Source organism: Bos indicus, chromosome 21 (genome assembly GCF_029378745.1).
Source record: "Bos indicus isolate NIAB-ARS_2022 breed Sahiwal x Tharparkar chromosome 21, NIAB-ARS_B.indTharparkar_mat_pri_1.0, whole genome shotgun sequence".
NCBI lineage: Eukaryota > Metazoa > Chordata > Mammalia > Artiodactyla > Bovidae > Bos > Bos indicus.
The window spans coordinates 31587368-31608367 of NC_091780.1; the positions used below are offsets into that span (position 1 = coordinate 31587368).

Consider the following 21000-nt stretch of genomic DNA (forward strand, 5'->3'; position numbering starts at 1 on the left):
TGCCAGTCAAAAGTTCTACCCAGGTACATCTGCAAACCAGGAAGCATCCAGGCTGGCACCCTGATCTCAGACTTCTGGCCTTTAGAACTATAAGAAATAAATTTTTGTTTTTCATAAGCCACTCAGTCTATGGTATTTTGCTATAGTAGCCTGAACTAAAACACTAGATTTCTTCCCATTTCAATGACTTTCCATATTTCAATACTCTTTAACTCTTTCTTTCCACTTACTCAGTGCAATATAACAGACAGTTAGTATACAGTCAATTTTTCATTTTCTCCTTATTTTTCTATTTCCTTAGGTCTCCTCTCCACCTTTTCTCTAAGGTTTTTCTGAGAATGAAACATGGAAATGTAAATAAAGAATATGCTCAGTAAAGAAATTTGAGGGGATAGTGGAAATATTCTGTATTTCGTGGTGGTGGTGGTTTCACAGGTATAAACATTAGTCAAAATTCATCAGTTAATGCACTTACATGAATGTTGTTTATCATACATAAATTATATTTCAGTAAATGGATTTAAAATGTAATCTAATGTAAAGCATCTGGAGGGTGAGAAATAATTGTTAATTTGTTCCTTTATCCCCTTATTTTTTCACCTAAGAGGAAAAAAATACCTATTTTTAAAAATAGTCAGTCACTATTCCTTCCATGAAAACTTCTAAAAACTCCCTGAGATAATTATAAGGTTATTTCTCTGTCTCTCCTCCTCCACACTAAATCCCAACATTCTTCTCTTTTTCTGAAAATTTCACTTTCCTATTCCTTTATTTAATATGGTCTTAAATCTAGATTCTCTCTCTCTCATTTCAGTTAAATAACAAAAACAGAGTAATTGACACACATGCCACAAAATATCTTTGGATGTCAGCTCTGCTAAAACCTAGGAACAGTACTGGTAGTACCATGTTGTTAGTTCACATATTAAAAGAGGCTTATTGTAACCCCCTTTAATCCTATTCAACCAAACTCACATAAAGTCAGCTATACAAGTACTGTTTTCAAGTCTTTTATTAACCACTGGCTATAACTATACTCCCAAAGTGAATCATATTCTTTTAAAACAATAAAAACTAAGATCCTTTCTTTTCAAAATTTGCTCCCACTGTTAGAAAAACTTAACTCTTCATTTTCAATTTAATATATCAAATGAAGTTTTGGTACCAACACAGTTATCATGTACTTATATATTCTAAATCAAAGCAAAATATCTCATGGTGTGTTTTCTTACATTCGTGAATTCTCTAGCTGTTTTGCCAGAATGTTAAGTATAGACTGTCTTCCCTAATTTGCTAAAATTGTAGAGAGTTTACTAAAACGGATTATTAAAAAATACTAATAGACTGGAAACTACCACTACAAATTTTCAAAATAAATGCTTTTGAGATGATTTGCCACTTTGCTTTGTTTTTTTAAACCATAATTCTTTTCCACTTCTTCAAGGAGTGATAAATACTGAATAAAGAATGTGAGATGAAAAAGGGCAAGGAACACTTCATATCTATATAGATAAATATTTATCTATAAATATTTATATAGATATGAAGTGTTCCTTGCCCTTTTTCATCTCACATTCTTTATTCAATATTTATCACTTCTTAAAGAAGTGAGTAGATAGTGAAAAATAAAATTACCCTCTCCCCCAGCCCATTTTACTCACCTACAAAACGGGCTGGGAATAGTAGGTATCACATAACAAAGTCCTCCATTCAAGCAGAATGACCTGTGACTAGGACCACAGGGCTCTTCGTGATCTAAAACATATACATAAATAAAAGACAAATTATAGTTTTTCTAATAAAATAAGGAAAAGGACTAAATATCTTAGATTGAAGTAGTAATTCTAAAAATTAGAATAAAGAATTGTTTCTTAAAATGAAGGACTTAGTCTTATTCCTTATTTGATAAGCAGGGACTTCTATCTCTTTGAGGGAAAGAAATTAATCTGTCTTAAGGATATGGCCATTAATTACAATGGAGTTTAAAACTGTATTGCAGACATAGGGACTCTCTATAATATATCAAGGGCTTCCCTGGTGGCTCAGTGGTGAAGAATCTACCGGCTAACACAGGAGTCGCGGGTTATCCTGAGTTAGGAAGATTCCCTGGAGAAAAAAAACGGCAACCCACTCCAGTATTGTTGCCTAGGAAATTCCATGGACAGAGAAGCTGGGTGGGCTACAGTCCATGGGTTCAGGAAAGAGTTGGACACAATTTAGCTACTAAACGATATAATAGATTAAAAGGAGAAGACCAGTATCTTAAAATGAATAGTGGCTTTTCTCATTCAGTACAGCTTCGCTTAGAGTTCTGTCCCAATAGTATACTTGGTTTCCTATTTTTCCTTTAAGGTTTCGGATACATTAAAGCCTGAAATTGCTGTGGGAAAAAAAAATTTAGATTATTAAATAAATTCTAATGTTCAAAATCATCTTTAAGTATTTCTATATATGACAATTCTAACATCAAAAAACAAAAATATTTTATTAGGTTTTGATTTGCAAGGGGACATTAGGTAATAGCTAGTAACTATAAAGACATACTTCAAGTCCTCAGTAAAACTGAAAACAGTAATACCACCATATGGGATACAGCAAAAAACTTTGGAATATTAAGAAAATAAATTTCCGTGTCTCTCTTCCTTTTTCTCATCTTTCTCCCCCTTTCTTCCTTCCTTATCTTTGACCTTTCTGTTATGCTTCTTTCTCTGCCTTCCCTTTCTTTCTTGGTACCTATCCCTCCCTTCCAGACTCTACCTCTTCACTCATTCTTTGAAAAAAAATCCCCCCAAAACCATTATATAGAAAAACTTAGAAATAAACACAGGAGATATGTTATAATGTTGTAACATTATATGTTATATAACATACATGTATATGTATAACATATATGTATAACATATATGTATATGTATAACATATGTTATAACATTATAACATATCTCCTGTGTGTATTATATATACTATATACTTTAAATATGTCTTTATAGTTACTCATTGAGTTATACTACTATAGACTACTATTTATGATTAGAAAAGTCAATTGCTGAATGCTTTATCTTTTGATCCTGAAGGGGAAATTATTTAATACATTGCTTTAAAATTGAACTTTGTTGGTTCCTGATCATTTCTGTGCAGAAAGTGACATAGAATCTTATGTGAAGAAGAAAATGGCATTGTTCCAATTTGGCATTTTAAAAAAAGCACACTAATTTAAAAAAAGTTATTTAGTATTTATTTGCCACTAAGATATTAATATCCTTAAGATATAATTACTATCGAACCAGATGTCTTCACTGTAAGAATTTGAACTTTTCTTTTATTTTAAATTGTTTCACCCTCACATTACAATTATAAAAGTATAAAAATGTAAAGAGGAAAACAGAACTTACAAAGAATTTAAGTGGAAAAAAGGAAAGTAAACCAACCAGAACTAATCTTCTAATTTTTTTCTTTTTTACACAATGTTATGCTTCTTTACTAAAGGAAATCAGTCCTGAATATTCATTGGAAGGACTGATAATGAAGCTGAAACTCCAATACTTTGGCCACCTGATGCAAAGAACTGACTCATTGGAAAAGACTCTGATGCTGGGAAAGACTGAAGGCGGGAGGAGAAGGCGACAACAGAGGATGAGATGGTTGGATGTCACTAACATAATGAACATGAGTTTGAGTAAACTCGGAGTTGGTGATGGACAGGGAAGCCTGGTGTGCTACAGTCCATGGGGTCGCAAAGAGTCGAATACGACTGAGTAAATGAAATGAACTGAACTGAAGCTTCTTTACAACAAGACAACTTTTTTCTTTTTTTCAAAACAACTTTTTATAAGATAATTCTAACAATTTTCCAGGAATAATCTGGCTAACAAATAAAATCCCAGTTGACATTACATTACGTTAGAATCATGGACATCATCACATACGGTTTTCCATTGAGGGTGGAGTGTCAACTTTATCACAGAATGATTTCTGTAGCTGAAATTAATGTCCTTGTTTTTAATAGCATCACAACCAGTTATGACTCAACATCTCGGATTTTATCAGTAAGGAATACTCATCTAACCTGAATCACTATCTCTGAATCTATTTGTATTCTGATTTCATTTACTTATTTGTAAAGCTGATAGCAGATTTAGAGTACACCAGAATTAGTTTGTAAAAAGCGATAAAATGTAGGTCTAAAACTACAGGTCTAAATAAAATAGTTCCATGTTATAAAGCAAGGTCTTTCAAAACCAAGATATTTCACATTTCTAGGATAATTTTAGATGGAAAAAATACAGTCTTGTGTTGATATACATTTCTTTTTTGTTTCTATTTCTATGATATAAATTTTTTGACACACATTGACAAAAGTATAAACTTACAAGAAATTACCTGTTGTCATCTTAACTTCTAAATAGTTTCATTCTTGGCTGAAAGTTTAGGGTTGAAAAACAGCACCTAAAATTAATAATTCAGGAAAAATTATCCTCTTTTGATAGCATTACAAAATTTCAAATATCGTAACAATAATATTCTTTTAAATGATGAAAATAATTAGGCATTTATAGGCTAGGGACTAAATTCTTTGGTTAGAAGATCTATATTTTTAGATACTTATATATCAATAAAAAAGTCTGAACAGGTGAAACTAAAAGATCAATAAATAGTATAAATGCACTAGATACAAATCACTGCCTAAATAATATAATGCAATCTTAAATCTCTCTCTAAAGAAAAGTCTAATGTTTTACTTTTAATGAAAATGAAAGTCACTCAGTTGTGTCCAACTCTTTGTGACCCCATGGACTATACAGTCCATGGAATTCTCTAGGTGAGATTACTGCAGTGGGCCATGTCCTCCACCAGGGGATCTTCCCAAACCAGGGATCAAACCCAGGTCTCCCACATTGCAGACAGTATCTTTACCGGCTGAGCCTCAAGGGAAGCCCAAGAATACTGGAGTGGGTAGCCTATCCCTTCTCCAGCAGATCTTCCCAACCCAGGAATCAAACAGGGGTCTCCTGCGTTGCAGGCAGATTCTTTACCAACTGAGCTATCAGGGAAGCCCAATAAACTATGTTAATTTAGTAGTATACTATATGAGTTTCTATATGAAAAATATGAGATAATAAGTAAAAATCAGTGACTTGAAATTGACATTTTAACTTTCTCATAAAGCCTATTTCTAATTTGACTTTTCAAAAGAACAACTTTCAATTTTTCAGTTTATTAAAAATGACCAAAAGGTTTGCATTTCTACAGAACCTTTAAAATTTTTATAAAAGTACTTTTAAATTTACTGTAGATTACATATTACATTTACCAATCTACATGTGCCTTTCTTTTGAAAAATATCTGGCATCTGGCAAAACAAAGGAGTTATGTATGAAGTTATCTGCTTTAACAGAAACAAAGGAATTCCAAAAGACATTTGCAAAGATGATAGATTTATACTTACATTATGATTATATGCTCTCAATTTCATTTTATAAAAGACACTTAACTTACTCCTGACTGAAGGAGAAAAACTTTTGTAACAGAAATCTCAATCAACAACTTCCTATTAACACAGGTGTAATAAGCAAGATCTTCTTTCAAAGCAAGTCACTCTTAAACAGACAAGCAGTGAGAGAGAGAAAGACAGAAATTAAACCTATTTAATTTGAAATAATCACTGGCTCATTGTATGAGTTTCTTTTTCTAAAGAAACAGGCTTACCTCAATAAAAACTTACATTCAAACAAACAATAAATTCTGTTGGATATGCAGCATTTCAAAAGTTTCTGAATAATGCAATCTGCAGCAGTTGTGCCTTGCCCTTTATAATCCGTCAAAAATCTAATTTATATGGCTGTAGTGCGCAGTGTGGGTGCGATTAAGAAAGACCAAGGTGTGCACAGAGGTCAGGCACCAGCCAAGGGAACCAGCCCTTTCGGTCCACATGTTCAGAGTTACAAATGGAGCAGAATTTTATTTAGAAAATAAGTTGTTCTAAGCTGCCTTCTCAAATCACTTTCCCATATTTTCAAGTGATTAAGTAAACCATATTCATTTGGCTCCTAACTTATCTTTGTATGGCTGAATAATTCCATCGTGTTGTATAACTTTGTGAAGAAAAGGAATTTTAACATGGAGTTAGTGGACAAGTATTCCATGGATTTTTTTTTTTTTGTCTGACCCAAACAATTTATTTTTAGCATAAACATATAACCTCAATACGAGATGTCTAACTAAAGCAAGCACTACCAACAAGACCAAGACAGCATCTCCTCTCCTAAAGTTTAGGTTTTGCCCAGAATTCTTGATATAGGGAATAGCCCATACCAAGAGTCATTGCTCCCACAACAAAGCCTTGAGCTGCCACACGCGCGGATCAGGTGAACAGACATTTTAGTATTTCCCCTGCTCTTCAATCTATATAATCCACATGCAACAATTGCTGCAAAACCTGCCATTCCAATGGGGACAAATGGTGCCTCTCTAGCTTTTTGGATAAGTTTAAATCCCTGATCTTCATCATATGAAGAAAGAGAAACATCTGTGTCACTTGACACAGTGATTGAAGAATCTTCAGACAATTACAAGACGTTTCAGGTTCCTACCAGCTTCTGACCCCACTCCCACATCCGCCCTCCAAGGATTTTTTTTTAATTAATTAATTTATTGTAATTGGAGGCTAATTACTTTACAATATTGTGGTTGTTTTTGCCATACATTGACATGAATCAGCCACGGGTGTACATGTGTTCCCCAGTCCCAAAGCCCCCTCCCACCTCCCTCCCCATCCCACCCCTCTGGGTTGTCCCAGTGTACTGGCTCTGAGTGCCCTGTTTCATGCATCGAACTTGGACTGGTGATCTAACTTATGTATGACAATATACATGTTTCAATGCTATTCTCTCAAATTATCCTGCCCTCACCTTCTCCCACAGAGTCCAAAAGTCTGTTCTTTTTATCTGTGTCTCTTTTGTTGTCTCATATATAGGGTCGGTGTTACCATCTTTCTAAATTCCATATATATGCATTAATATACTGTACTGGCGTTTTTCTTTCTGACTTACTTCACTCTGTATAATAGGCTCCAATTTCATCCATCTTATTAGAACTGACTCAAATGTGTTCTTTTTAATAGCTGAGTAATATTCCATGTCCATAGGGGTTTTTTTAAAAAGGAATTTCCTTACAAAATATATAACATTAACATAAATAATGATTTGAAGTACTGAGAAAATTTAAAGAAGGCAACAGTTACAATACAGCATACATACAATACCATGTTCAGTTTGAAGTGAATATAAGCACTGAACATGACTCATACTGATGGCAGTATAACTATCTGCAAACTATAACAAAGCTGTAATATATGCATTAAGGAAAGTGATAAGGTTTAAAATCATAAATAACTTAATAAAGTAAAGCATAATTTTGTTTAAAATTGAAGTACAGAGTTCTTTAGCAAGTAACTACCTAAAGTATGCCAACCATTCATATGGTTTTCTTTTCTAAAACAACTCAGACATGAACTTGTTTGATGTAAAATGTAGAAACTAGTACATTTGCTCTTTTAAGAAAATATTTAAATAAACTCATAATCCATATTCTGAAAAAAACTCTTTACATTACTAAATACTATCTCAAAGGTAACTTTTACATATTACAATCTTATAAACACACACATGCAAACATATATATACATATATATAAAATTTTGTTAGCTTACACTGTTTGGATTTTAAAATGACATTTTTATGAAAAATCAGTAAATTTGATTTGAACTATTGAAATATATTTCTGTCCACTAACATGAAAATGACTACTAAACTGTATGTGAGAGATAATAATCTATGAGTTCATTCAGGATATTCAAGATGCTATTTATTAAGAGACTTATCATGGCAGTTGGTTTGGTATTAATAATTTTTCACACAATACAAATAAATTTAATGTTTGAGGCTACATGATTCTAAAGAAGATGACTTAACACTTTTCAAGTTAACTTTCATTCTAAATAAAAGCCATGATCTTCAAAAATAATTTGTTCATGCATCAATCGATAAATATGTGGTAAGTGACCTGCTATCATTAACAAAGGATAGAAATATAAACAGTAGCAAGTAATTACAGAAATGTTTTAGGCTGACAATGCAACTCAACCTACTATATTTTCACAGACACCTATTTATGTCACCATATTAACACACACAGAAACAAAGCTTAACTGTTAAGGAGAATCAGAGAAAGATTCTAAAAGGGAGTTTTATTTGTGCTGAGCCTTGAAGAACAAGTAAGGGTTTATTGTTTTCCGATAGAGGTAACAGCATGCTCAAAGGCACAGAAGAAAGAAAATCCTAATGTGTTCAGGTAACAGCAGGTAGATTACAGGTCATGATGCGTTCAGGGTGTGTATGTGGCTTTATAAGAGGAGACGATGGTGAGGGACGATGGCAAGAACAAGCCTTGTAAAACAAGCAGGGTTTAGACAGTGGACTTTATCTAAAGGGCAATGGGGCTCCTTGGAAAGGTTTTTAGCAAAGAAGTAGCATGACCACACCTACATTTTAGAAAATTCATTTTGATAATAGTGTAGAAAAATAGACTACAATCTGCAGAGGAACTGCTATCAGAGAAAACCATTTGGAGGCCATTTTAATAATCAAAAATAGTGAAGAAATAAAGTAATGGGAATGAGCATAAAGGAGAGAATTAAAGATATACTTAATAGGTACACTCCCAGAGTGAGATAGCAGGGTACAAAAGGAAAAATCAAGGCTAACCTTCAAGTACACATTGTGCTGTGCTCAGTCATGTCCCACTCTTTGCGACCCCATGGACTGCAGCCTGCCAGGCTCCTCTGTCCATGGGGATTCTCCAGGCAAGAATACTGGAGTGGGTTGCCATGCCCTCCTCCAGGCAAGTACCCATTAGGGAAACGTATATGAAAACCACAAAGAGATGGGACCTCCCTGGTGGTCCAGTTGATAAGAATCTGTATTCTAATGCAGCGGACACAGGTTCGATCACCAGTCAGGGAACTAAGATCCCACGTGTCAGGAAGCAACTAAGCCTGCATGTGGCAACTACAGAGCCCACGCACTCCAGAACCGGCACACGTCCCAACTAGAGAGAAGCTCCTCTGCTGCAACAAAAGCTCCCACATGCCACAACAGCCAAAAATAAATAAATAAAAATATTTTTTAAAATCTACACTGAGGTACCATTTCACACCCTACTAGAATATCTATAAGAAAAATGGGAAACAATAACAAAGAGAAACTAGACCTCTCATTGCTAGTGGAACTATAAAATTGCACATTTTAGAAAATAATTCGATACCTTCCTAAAAAGTTAAAATATAAAATTTCCATGCGTGCATACTAAGTTGCTTCAGTCGTGTCCAGTTCTGTCCGACCCCATGGCCTGTAGCCCGCCAGGCTCCTCTGTTGATGGGATTCTCCAGGCAAGAATAATGGAGGGGGTTGCCATACCCTCCTCCAGGGAATCTTCCTGACTCAGAGACTGAACCTGCGTCTCTTACGTCTCCTGCACTGGCAGTCAGGTTCTTTAGCACTATGCCACTTGAGAAGCCCAAATTTGTCGTAAATGAATCCAAGAGATATGGAAATATGGATCTACACAAAGACAGGACTATAATGTTTAGAACATTATTCATAATGCCCCAAACTAGAAAACAACTCAAATGTCCATCAACTGATAAACAGATAAACAAAATATGGTACAGCCATACAGTGCAATACAACTCAGCAGTAAAAATGGATGGTGTGTTGGTACATGAATTTCAAAAACATGCTAAGTGACAGAAGCCAGTCACAAAAACCACATATTGTATGATTTCATTTATGTGAAATCTTTCAGTTCAGTTCAGTTTGGTCACTCAGTAATGTCCGACGCTTTGAGACCCCATGAATCACAGTATGCCAGGTCTCCCTGTCCATCACCAACTCCCGGAGTTCACTCAAACTCATGTCCATCGAGTCGGCGATGCCATCCAGCCATTTCATGCTCTGTCATCCCCTTCTCCTCCTGCCCCCAATCCCTCCCAGCATCAAGGTCTTTTCCAATGAGTCAACACTTTGCACGAGGTGGGCAAAGTACTGGAGTTTCAGCTTCAGCATCATTCCCTCCAAAGAAATCCCAGGGCTGATCTCCTTTAGAATGGACTGGTTGGATCTCCTTGCAGTCCAAGGGACTCTCAAGAGTCTTCTCCAACACCACAGTTCAAAAGCATCAATTCTTCGGCGCTCAGCTTTCTTCACAGTCCAACTCTCACATCCATACATGACCACTGGAAAAACCATAGCCTTGACTAGACGGACCTTTGTTGGCAAAGTAATGTCTCTGCTTTTCAATATGCTATCTAGGTTGGTCATAACTTTCCTTCCAAGGAGTAAGCGTCTTTTAATTTCATGGCTGCAGTCACCATCTGTAGTGATTTTGGAGCCCAGAAAAATAAAGTCTGACACTGTTTCCACTGTTTCCACATCTATTTCCCATGAAGTGATGGGACCAGATGCCATGATCTTCGTTTTCTGAATGTTGAGCTTTAAGCCAACTTTTTCACTCTCCACTTTCACTTTCATCAAGAGGCTTTTTAGTTCCTCTTCACTTTCTGCCATAAGGGTGGTATCATCTGCATATCTGAGGCTATTGATATTTCTCCTGGCAATCTTGATTCCAGCTTGTGCTACTTCCAGTCCAGCGTTTCTCATGATGTACTCTGCATATAAGTTAAATAAACAGGGTGACAATATACAGCCTTGACGTACTCCTTGTCCTATTTGGAGCCAGTCTGTTGTTCCATGTCCAGTTCTAACTGTTGCTTCCTGACCTGCATATAAGTTTCTCAAGAGGCAGGTCAGGTGGTCTGGTATTCCCATCTCTTTCAGAATTTTCCACAGTTGATTGTGATCCACACAGTCAAAGGCTTTGGCATATTTAATAAAGCAGAAATAGATGTTTTTCTGGAACTCTCTTGCTTTTTCCATGATCCAGCAGATGTTGGCAATTTGATCTCTGGTTCCTCTGCCGTTTCTAAAACCAGCTTGAACATCTGGAAGTTCACGGTTCACGTAATGCTGAAGCCTGGCTTGGAGAATTTTGAGCATTACTTTACTAGCGTGTGAGATGAGTGCAATTGTGTGGTAGTTTGAGCATTCTTTGGCATTGCCTTTCTTTGGGATTGGAATGAAAACTGACCTTTTCCAGTCCTGTGGCCACTGCTGAGTTTTCCAAATTTTCTGGCATACTGAGTGCAGCACTTTCACAGCATCATCTTTCAGGATTTGAAATAGTTCAACTGGAAATCCATCACCTCCACTAGCTTTGTTCGTAGTGATGCTTCCTAAGGCCCACTTGACTTCACATTCCAGGATGTCTGACTCTAGGTCAGTTATCACACCATCATGATTATCTTGATCGTGAAGCTATTTTTTATACAGTTCTTCTGTGTATTCTTGCCATCTCTTCTTAATATCTTCTGCTTCTGTTAGGACCATACCATTTCTGTCCTTTATCGAGCCCATCTTTGCATGAAATGTTCCCTTGGTATCTCTAATTTTCTTGAAGAGATCTCTAGTCTTTCCAATTCTGTTGTTTTCCTCTATTTCTTTTTTTTTTTTTTTTTGTAGGTTGAGCACTTAAAGTTGTTTTTTTTTTAATTTTAAACTTTACAATATTGTATTAGTTTTGCCAAACATCAAAATGAATCCGCCACAGGTATACCTGTGCTCCCCATCCTGAACCCTCCTCCCTCCTCTATTTCTTTGCATTGAACACTGAGGAAGGCTTTCTTAACTCTCTTTGCTATTCTTTGGAACTCTGCATTCAGATGTTTATATCTTTCCTTTTCTCCTTTGCTTTTCGCTTCTCTTCTTTTCACAGCTGTTTGTAAGGCCTCCCCAGACAGCCATTTTGCCTTTTTGCATTTCTTTTCCATGGGGATGGTCTTGATCCCTGTCTCCTGTACAATGTCACGAACCTCCGTCCACAGTTCATCAGGCACTCTGTCTATCAGATCTAGGCCCTTAAATCTATTTCTCACTTCAACTGTATAATCATAAGGGATTTGATTTAGGTCATACCTGAATGGTCTAGTGGTTTCCCCTAGTTTCTTCAATTTAAGTCTGAATTTGGTAATAAGGAGTTCATGATCTGAGCCGCAGTCAGCTCCCAGTCTTGTTTTTGCTGACTGTATAGAGCTTCTCCATCTTTGGCTCAAAGAATATAATCAATCTGATTTTGGTGTTGACCATCTGGTGATGTCCATGTGTAGAGTCTTCTCTTGTGTTCTTGGAAGAGGGTGTTTGCTATGACCAGTGTGTTCTCTTGGCAAAACTCTATTAGCCTTTGCCCTGCTTCGTTCTGTACTCCAAGGCCAAATCTGCCTGTTACTCCAGGTTTTTTTGACTTCCTACTTTTGCATTCCAGTCCCCTATAATGAAAAGGGTATCTTTTTTGGGCGTTAGTTCTAAAAGGTCTTGTAGGGCTTCATAGAACCATTCAACTTCAGCTTCTTTAGCGTTACTGGTTACGGCATAGGCTTGGATTACCATGATATTGAATGGTTTGCCTTGGAAATGAACAGAGATGATTCTGTCGTTTTTGAGATTGCTGACCATGATGGCTACTCCATTTCTTCTAAGGGATTCCTGCCTACAGTAGTAGGTATATGGTCTACTACTGTGTAGTAGTAGAAATTAACCATTCCAGTCCATTTTAGTTCACCAATTCCTTTAGAATATCGACATTCACTCTTGCCATCTCCTGTCTGACCACTTCTAATTTGCCTTGATTCATGGACCTGACATTCCAGGTTCCTATGCAATATTGCTCTTTACAGCAACGGACCTTCTTCTATCACCAGTCACATCCACAACTGGGTATTGTTTTTGCTTTGGCTCCATCCCTTCATTCTTTCTGGAGTTATTTCTCCACTGATCTCCAGTGCCATTTTGGGCTCCTACCGACCCAGAGAGTTCCCTTTCAGTATCCTATCATTTTGCCTTTTCATACTGTTCATGGGGTTCTCAAGGCAAGAATAATGAAGTGGTTTGCTATTCCCTTCTCCAGTGGACCACATTCTGTCAGACCTCTCCACCATGACCTGTCCATCTTGGGTGGCCCCACATGGCATGGCTTAGTTTCATTGAATTAGACAAGGCTGTGGTCTATGTGATCAGATTGGCTAGTTTTCTGAGATTATGGTTTCAGTGTGTCTGCCCTCTGATGCCCTCTCACAACACCTACCTTCTTACTTGGGTTTCTCTTACCTTGAACGTGGGGTATGAAATCTTTAGAAAAGGCAAATCAAGCGACAGGAATAGATTAATAATTGCTTGGGACTGGGGGTGGGAAAAGGAAATGATACAAATAAACATAAAAGATCTTTTTAGAATGATAGAAATATTCTACAATTGGACTGTTGAGGTAGTTGCAAATTTGATAAGCATAATTGATCAGGCTAAAAAAAAAGGTGAATTTTATGGTATATAAATTATGTTTCAATAAAACTGTTAAAAAAATTGAAATACTGAAACAGAGTTCATGAGTAAGATAATGATTACTACTTGGACATGTTAACTTTAAAGTGCTACTGGGACATGTAGAAGGAATTGCCTGAAAATGCAAATCTTACATGCAGGATAACCATCAGCTCAGAGATACAGGCAGTTCCTGAAGTCATTTATGTGAACGAACTAGCTCACAGTGTGCATGTGTTGTATGAGACAGAGGCCATGGACTGACCCCTGGAAAATACCAACACTGAACTTTTGTAGAAGGAGCCTGTTAAGAAATTATCAGAGAAATAAGAAAAGAACAAATGTGACCAACAGCAAGCTCTTCTTCCACAATTCAAAATGCTTATCCTCTCTATTTCTAAATTTAGCACTTTCAGATCAGATCAGTCGCTCAGTCATGTCCAACTCTTTGCGATCCCATGAACCGCAGCACGCCAGGCCTCCCTGTCCATCACCAACTCCTGGAGTTCACTCAGACTCATGTCCATCAAGTCAGTGATGCCATCCAGCCATCTCATCCTCTGTCATCCCCTTCTCCTCTTGCCCCCAATCCCTCCCAGCATCAGAGTCTTTTCCAATGAGTCAACTCTTCACATGAGGTGGCCAAAGTACTGGAGTTTCAGCCTTAGCATCATTCCTTCCAAAGAAATCCCAGGGCTGATCTCCTTCAGAATGGACTGGTTGGATCTCCTTGCAGTCCAAGGGACTCTCAAGTGTCTTCTCCAACACCACAGTTCAAAAGCATCAATTCTTCGGCGCTCAGCCTTCTTCACAGTCCAACTCTCACATCCATACATGACCACTGGAAAAACCATAGCCTTGACTAGACGAACCTTTGTTGGCAAAGTAATGTCTCTGCTTTTGAATATGTTACCTAGGTTGGTCATAACTTTCCTTCCAAGGAGTAAGCATCTTTTAATTTCATGGCTGCAGTCACCATCTGTAGTGATTTTGGAGCCCAGAAAAATAAAGTCTGACACTGTTTCTACTGTTTCCCCATCTATTTCCCATGAAGTGATGGGACCAGATGCCATGATCTTCGTTTTCTGAATGTTGAGCTTTAAGCCAACTTTTTCACTCTCCTCTTTCACCTTCATCAAGAGGCTTTTTAGTTCCTCTTCACTTTCTGCCATAAGGGTGGTATCATCTGCAATATCTGAGGTGATTGATATTTCTCCTGGTAACCTGGATTCCAGTTTGTGTTTCTTCCAGTCCAGCATTTCTCATGATGTACTCTGCATATAAGTTAAATAAACAGGGTGACAATATACAGCCTTGACATACTCCTTTTCCTATTTGGAACCAGTCTGTTGTTCCATGTCCAGTTCCAACTGTTGATTCCTGACCTGCATACAAATTTCTCAAGAGGCAGATCAGGTGGTCTGGTATCCCCATCTCTTTCAGAATTTTCCACAGTTGATTGTGATCCACACAGTCAAAGGCTTTAGCACTTTAGTCAACATCTAACCCCCAGCAATGGAAGATGAGGCTTCAGCTGTCTTACACTACCCTCTACTTCTTTGATTTGAATGTTTGATAAGTTACACTGTCTCTATTTCTTCTCTTGGTTATATCTGCAATTTTAAATAATATACTCATACTTCTAGGTCCTCATCAATGAACTTGAGTCAATTCACAGACCGGCTTAACTTTACAGTAACTTTGCTTCCAACTTTTCTCTCCCCTCTTCCTCTTTCTGCCTTGGTAGCTATACCTTGACTCCTATATCATGAAGGTTTTTAACATTTACATTCTAATCTGTGACCCTAAAAAAGTGTTTCATAACTTTGCCTCTAGATGTAAAAGTTGAAAACCAATAAACTATAGTTTTATCAATATTACTATAAATACTATTAACAGCAGATCCATGCCACGTGAATATTTTCTTCTCTTGTTTCAAGGCCAAAATACTTGGGCTATTCATTAGATAATATTCCCAACAGCAAGACAAAATAGATTCTCTTCAACTCTAGATTGATTAAAATCATGCTGTATGTGAATATGCATTTTATTTGTACCTTGTTTTTCTTAAACAGCTTGAGAGCTTGACAGTTGCCTTCTTTTTGGTAGGCTGGAGGGACAAGTGAAGAATACTGTGCTTTATCATAACATCTCAAATATTCAGCTGCTTTTTTTGTAGTATAGGGATTTATTTATACCAATAGCACATGATCCAGCATAAAATCAAATCTCTTGAAATGTTTACTCTGTGACTTCCTAATAATTCAGGGACAGGGCTACATCATCTAATCTCTTCACATACCAGGAGTCCAAGGTAGGAATTACTTAAACCACAGGTATGACGTGACTGCACAGAGGACTGGTGCTCAGTCCTCAGAGTGACTCTGGTTGTCTTCCAATGGGTCTTTCAAGAACCGTGCTCTGGAAGTCAGCATCAATGAAAATGGGGTCTGTACCTGGGAGCCTGGCCATGGTCTCCAGGTCCTGGTAATGCCAGTGGTTCTGTCTGGATTAGTCTTGGAGACAAATGACTTCCTGGTTTCTGTCAGCCTCAGCACCACGACTAGGCCCACTTCTCCCTCAATCTAGACTTTATACCACGTTTCAGGATTCACTTTCTTCCTGGGCACAAACACCCTGTTTCGCAGAATGGTGATTCCCAGGTCAGCACAGTGAAAGGGAGTGCCAAGGTAGGCACTAGTAAACAAAGGGAGCCAGGAGGCCAGCCTCCCGGGCACGGTCCACCGTGGTCCGAGACATCATGTACAGCAACCTGGAGGTCAAAGTGCCTCCTGACCTTCACTGGCCTGTACTCCAGATGTTTCGGTTCCACTGGATCTGCTGGCAGAGAAATGGGCTTGGTAATCACTCTGGATTCTAGCTCTGCCATCAACTTTAGCTTCCACTTCTGACACTGGATCTGCCATGTCCCTGGGCCAAAGGCAGTAACAGGAACGAGAAGCAGAAACCACTAGAGCAAGGAGCTGTCTTCTGTTTCTGTGGCAGTTGCTTTGGCTTAAGAGTTGCCCCACCTGCTGGGCCTAGAGGCCAGTCCTTGGGAGGAACATGCAAACTGTGTTGATTAGTTATGCTTTCCTTTAGGATCCGAGACCCCTGGGTTTCAGTTTGGGGTTGGCCCGCATTAGCCCAAGGAGGCATAGGAAGTTACTGCATGTCGACAGTCAAGTGTGTAATCCAGGAGTGCAGAAGGAGTCAGTCATGGGGCTGTCATGAGGACAGACTTCTCACTAGAGTAGGCATGCAACCAGGGCCTGATGGCCTTATTCAGAGGCTCAGGAAGCAGTCCCAGAGCATATTGCAATGCCCATACCCACCCACATACCCTCCTGGGCCAAGTGGAAGGCAGGGACAGAGCAGTTTTTCCTAGGTGGATAGGGCACACCTGGATGAGTCCTTACCTGGGCCCAGGGCAACCTCAACCTGACAGTTGGCCTGGTGCCCACTCCACACAGCCCCAGCCCTCAAATACTCAGTGTCTTAATCATACTATTTATTGCATGTAGTCTTCTTTGATTTTGTTAGACAGCCCTTCCAACACTCTATCTCTTGCTCAAATCTAGAACTACTACCAAATTCAGCATAACAGTAATAACTACTGCTTTTTTTAACTTTTATTTTTTACTGAAGTATAGGTGATTTACAATGTTTCAGGTATACAGGAAAGTGATTCGGCTACACATATATGTCTCTATTCTTTTTTAAACTTTTTGCCATTATAGGTTATTATAAACTATTGAATACAGTTCCCTGTGTTATATAGTAGGTCCTTGTTATTTATTTATATATAGTAGTCTGTATTTGTTAATCCCAAATTCCAAATTTATCCCTTCCCCTTTTCCCTTTTGGTAACCACAGTTTGTTTTCTATGTCTGTGAGTCTATTTCTGTTTTGTAAATAAGTTCATTTGTATCATTTTTTAAACAGTTGGATTATTTTTTTAATAATTTTTATTTATTTATTTTTGGTTGCACTGGGTCTTCACCACTGCACGTGGCCTTTCTCTAGCTGTGGAGAGCAGGGGGCTCCACTCTCTAGGTGTAGTGTGTGGGCTTCTCACTGCAGTCACTTCTCTTGTTTCGGAGCATGGGCTCTAGGCACATGGGTTGCAGCATGCAGGCTGTAGGGCAAAGGCTCAGTAGCTCTGGTGCACAGGCTTAGTGCTCTGCAGCACGTGAAAACTTCCCAGACTAGGGATCAAACCCATGTCCCCTGCATCGGCAGGCAGACTCTCCTCCACTATAGCACCAGTGAAATCCTCATGTTTCTAGATTTCATATATAAGTGATTTCACTAAAACCGTATGCAAAAATAAACTCAAAATGGATCAAAGACCTAAATGTAAGACTGGACACTATAAAACTCCTAGATGAAAACACAGTCAGGACATTCTTTGATATAAATTGAAGCAATTATTTTTTTGGATCTACCTCCTTGAGTAATAAAAACAAAAACAAAAATAAACAAATGAGACCTAATTGAACTTAAAATCTTTTGCATAGCAAAGGAAACCATAAACAAAATGAAAAGACAATCTATAGAATGGGAGAAAATATTTGTAAATGATGCAACCAGCAGGGATTAATGTCCAAAATACACAAATAGCTCATAAAGCTCGATAGCAAAACAAACAAAAAAAAAAATCAAAAAATGGGCACAAGACCTAAAGAGACATTTCTCCAAAGAGAACATACAGATGGCAAACAACACATGAAAAGATGCTCAGCATCACTAATTATTAGAGAAATGCAAGTCAAAACCACAATAAGATATCACCTTACACCGGTCAGAATGGCCATCATTAAAAAGTCTACAAATAATAAATGCTGGAGAGGGTGTGGAGGAAAGGTAACTGTCCTACACTTTTGGTAAGAATATAAATTGGTGCTGTTGCTGCTGCTAAGTCGCTTCAGTTGTGCCTGACTCTGTGCGAAACCATAGAGGGCAGCCCACCAGGATCCTCTGTTCCTGGGATTCTCCAGGCAAGAATACTGGAGTGGGTTGCCATTCAGTTCTCCAATGCATGCATGCATGCTAAGTCACTTCAGTCGTGTCCGACTTTGTGTGACCCTATGGACAGCAGCCTACCAGGCTCCTCTGTCCACAGGATTTGAGGCAAGAACACTGGAGTGGGTTGCCATTTCCTTCTCCGATAAAGTGGTGCAGCTACTATGAAAAATAGTATGGTGGTTCCTCAAAAACTAAAAATAGATTTACCATATCTTTTGGCAACCCCACTTCTGGGAATGTATACAGAGAAAACCATAATCCAAAAATGCATGTGCCCCAATGTTCGCAGCAGCATTATTTACAATAGCCAAGACATGGAAGCAACCTAGATGTCCATCGACAGATGGATGGATGAAGATGATGTAGTATTTATACACAATGGAATAATATTCAGCCATAAAAAAGAATGAAACAATGTCATCTGTAGCAACATGGATCATACTAAGTGAAGTAAGTCAGACAAATATGTGATATCACTTATATGTGGAATCTAAAAAAGATACAAATGAACTTTTTACAGAACAGATTCATATATACAGAAAACAAACTTATAGTTACCAAAGGGGAAACGTGGGGGCAATAAGTCAAGAGTTTGAGATTAGCAGATACAAACTACTATAAATAAGATAGATAGACAATATTCAATATTGTATAATAAGCCATAATGGAAAAGAATTCAAAAATAAAATAAAAATAATGGCCTAAAGTTGGCATATCTCTTTTCTTCCTGGAAATAAGCACACTCCTTTGATGATGGCTCAGATGCTAAAGAATATGCCTGCAATGCAGGAGACTCAGGTTCGATCCTTGGCTTGGGAAGATCCCCTGGAGTAGGGAATGGCTACCCACACCACTGGGTTTCCCCGGTGGCACTAACTGGTAAAGGACCTGCCTACCAATGCAGGAGACATAAGAGACGCAATTCAATCCCTGGGTTAGGGGGAGTCCCTGGAGGAGGAAACGGCAACCCACTCCCGAATTCTTGCCTGGGGAATCCCCACGGACAGAGGAGCCTGGCAGGCTACAATCCATGAAGTCATAGAGTCGGACACGACTGAGTGACTAACACTTCAATGGCTACAGCAGCAAATTTTGAAATCAGGTAGTCTAAGTCCTCCAGATTTGTTCCTTTTCTAAATCGTTTCAGCTATTCTAGGTCCTCTGCCTTTCTATATAAATTCTAGAATTAGCTTACCAATTACTATTTTTTAAATGCTGATGGGATACTGATAGTAAACGTGTTTAATCTATAGATGAAGAACTACACGCTTAGAACAAACCCTTATATTATTTCAACAAGAGTATGAAGGTAATTCAGTGAGGAAAAGGTAGTCTTTTCAACAAATGGTGCTGGAATATTTGAATATCCATGTGCAAAACACAGAATTATACCTTTACCTTGTAGCATACAGAAAAATTAACTCAAAATACATCACAGGCCTAAATGTAAGAGCTAAAACTATAAAACTTCTAAAAGAAAATCTTTGTGACTTTGGGTTAGGCAAAGATTTCTTAAATATGACAGCAAGAGGACAGTTCATAAAAGAAAAAGTTGACAAGTTAGACTATCAAAGTTTAACTTTTTCAATAAAAAAAATTAAGAAAATGAAAAGGCAAGTCACAGAAAGAAAGAACATATTTACAAATCATATATCTGATTAAAGACTTGTATCCAGACAATATAAAGAACTCTTACAAATGAAAGGAAGACAATCCAATTAAAAAATGGGCAATCATTTTTTTTCAACTTAGGGAAACTTAAATTAAAACCTCAATAAGATACTACTACTTATCTACTAGAATAACTGTAATAAAAAATACTGACAATATAGTTTTCGCAAGGATGTAGAGAAACTGGAAGTCTCATACAGTTCTGATGGAAATGTAAAATGGTACCACCACTTTGGAAAAGTGTGGCTGTTTCTTAAAAACATCAACATATGTTTATCATAAAACCCAGCAATCTTTCTCCTAAGAATCTGTCTAAAAGAAATGAAAACATATGTCCACTCAAAAGATTTGTACACAAATATTCATACCAGATTTTTAAATTTAGACACTTTGAATAAACCAAAAATGAAAAAAATTGTACTAAAAAAAGCTGCATTAAAGTATGAATGGAAAGAATGTGAAGAATGAATGCAAAAAAGGAAAATAATTCTAGCTGTAAAAAGGAATTAAGGGCCAAGAAAGCTGTGAATATGGTGGCAAATCTAAATAAACACTATATAAAAAGTAGAAATGTCCTTTGGGTTCAGCTGGTAAAGAATCTGCCTGCAATGCAGGAGACCCTGGTTCAATTCCTGGGTCAGGACGTTCCCCTGGAGAAGGGATAGGCTATCCACTCCAGTATTGGGCTTCCCTGGTGGCTCAGACAGTAAAGAATCTGCCTGCAATGCAGGAGACCTGGGTTCGATCCCTGAGTTGGGAAGATCCCCTGGAGGAAGGCATGGCAACTCACTCCAGTATTTTTGCCTGGAGAATCCCC

General features: G+C 37.7%; 1 protein-coding gene and 2 pseudogenes across 7 annotated transcripts in view; all 3 read right to left on the reverse strand.

Moving 5' to 3' along the window:
* NRG4 (neuregulin 4) overlaps positions 1–21000 on the reverse strand; it is a 118110-nt gene that overhangs the window by 66537 nt on the left and 30573 nt on the right. For all 7 annotated transcript variants that reach the window (XR_011562627.1, XR_002183224.2, XR_011562626.1 and 4 more), the window contains 2 exons: positions 4381–4446; positions 1662–1755 (listed from right to left, as the gene is read on the reverse strand). Coding sequence is in view for 1 of the 7 variants with exons in the window: in XM_070775322.1 (XP_070631423.1) it covers positions 1662–1755; positions 4381–4390 (104 nt within the window). In the remaining 6 variants the exon portion in view is untranslated. The remainder of the gene's footprint in view (positions 1–1661; positions 1756–4380; positions 4447–21000) is intronic.
* Positions 6263–8375, reverse strand: LOC109575191 (HIG1 domain family member 1A, mitochondrial pseudogene; annotated as a pseudogene).
* Positions 14486–20170, reverse strand: LOC139178206 (surfeit locus protein 1 pseudogene; annotated as a pseudogene).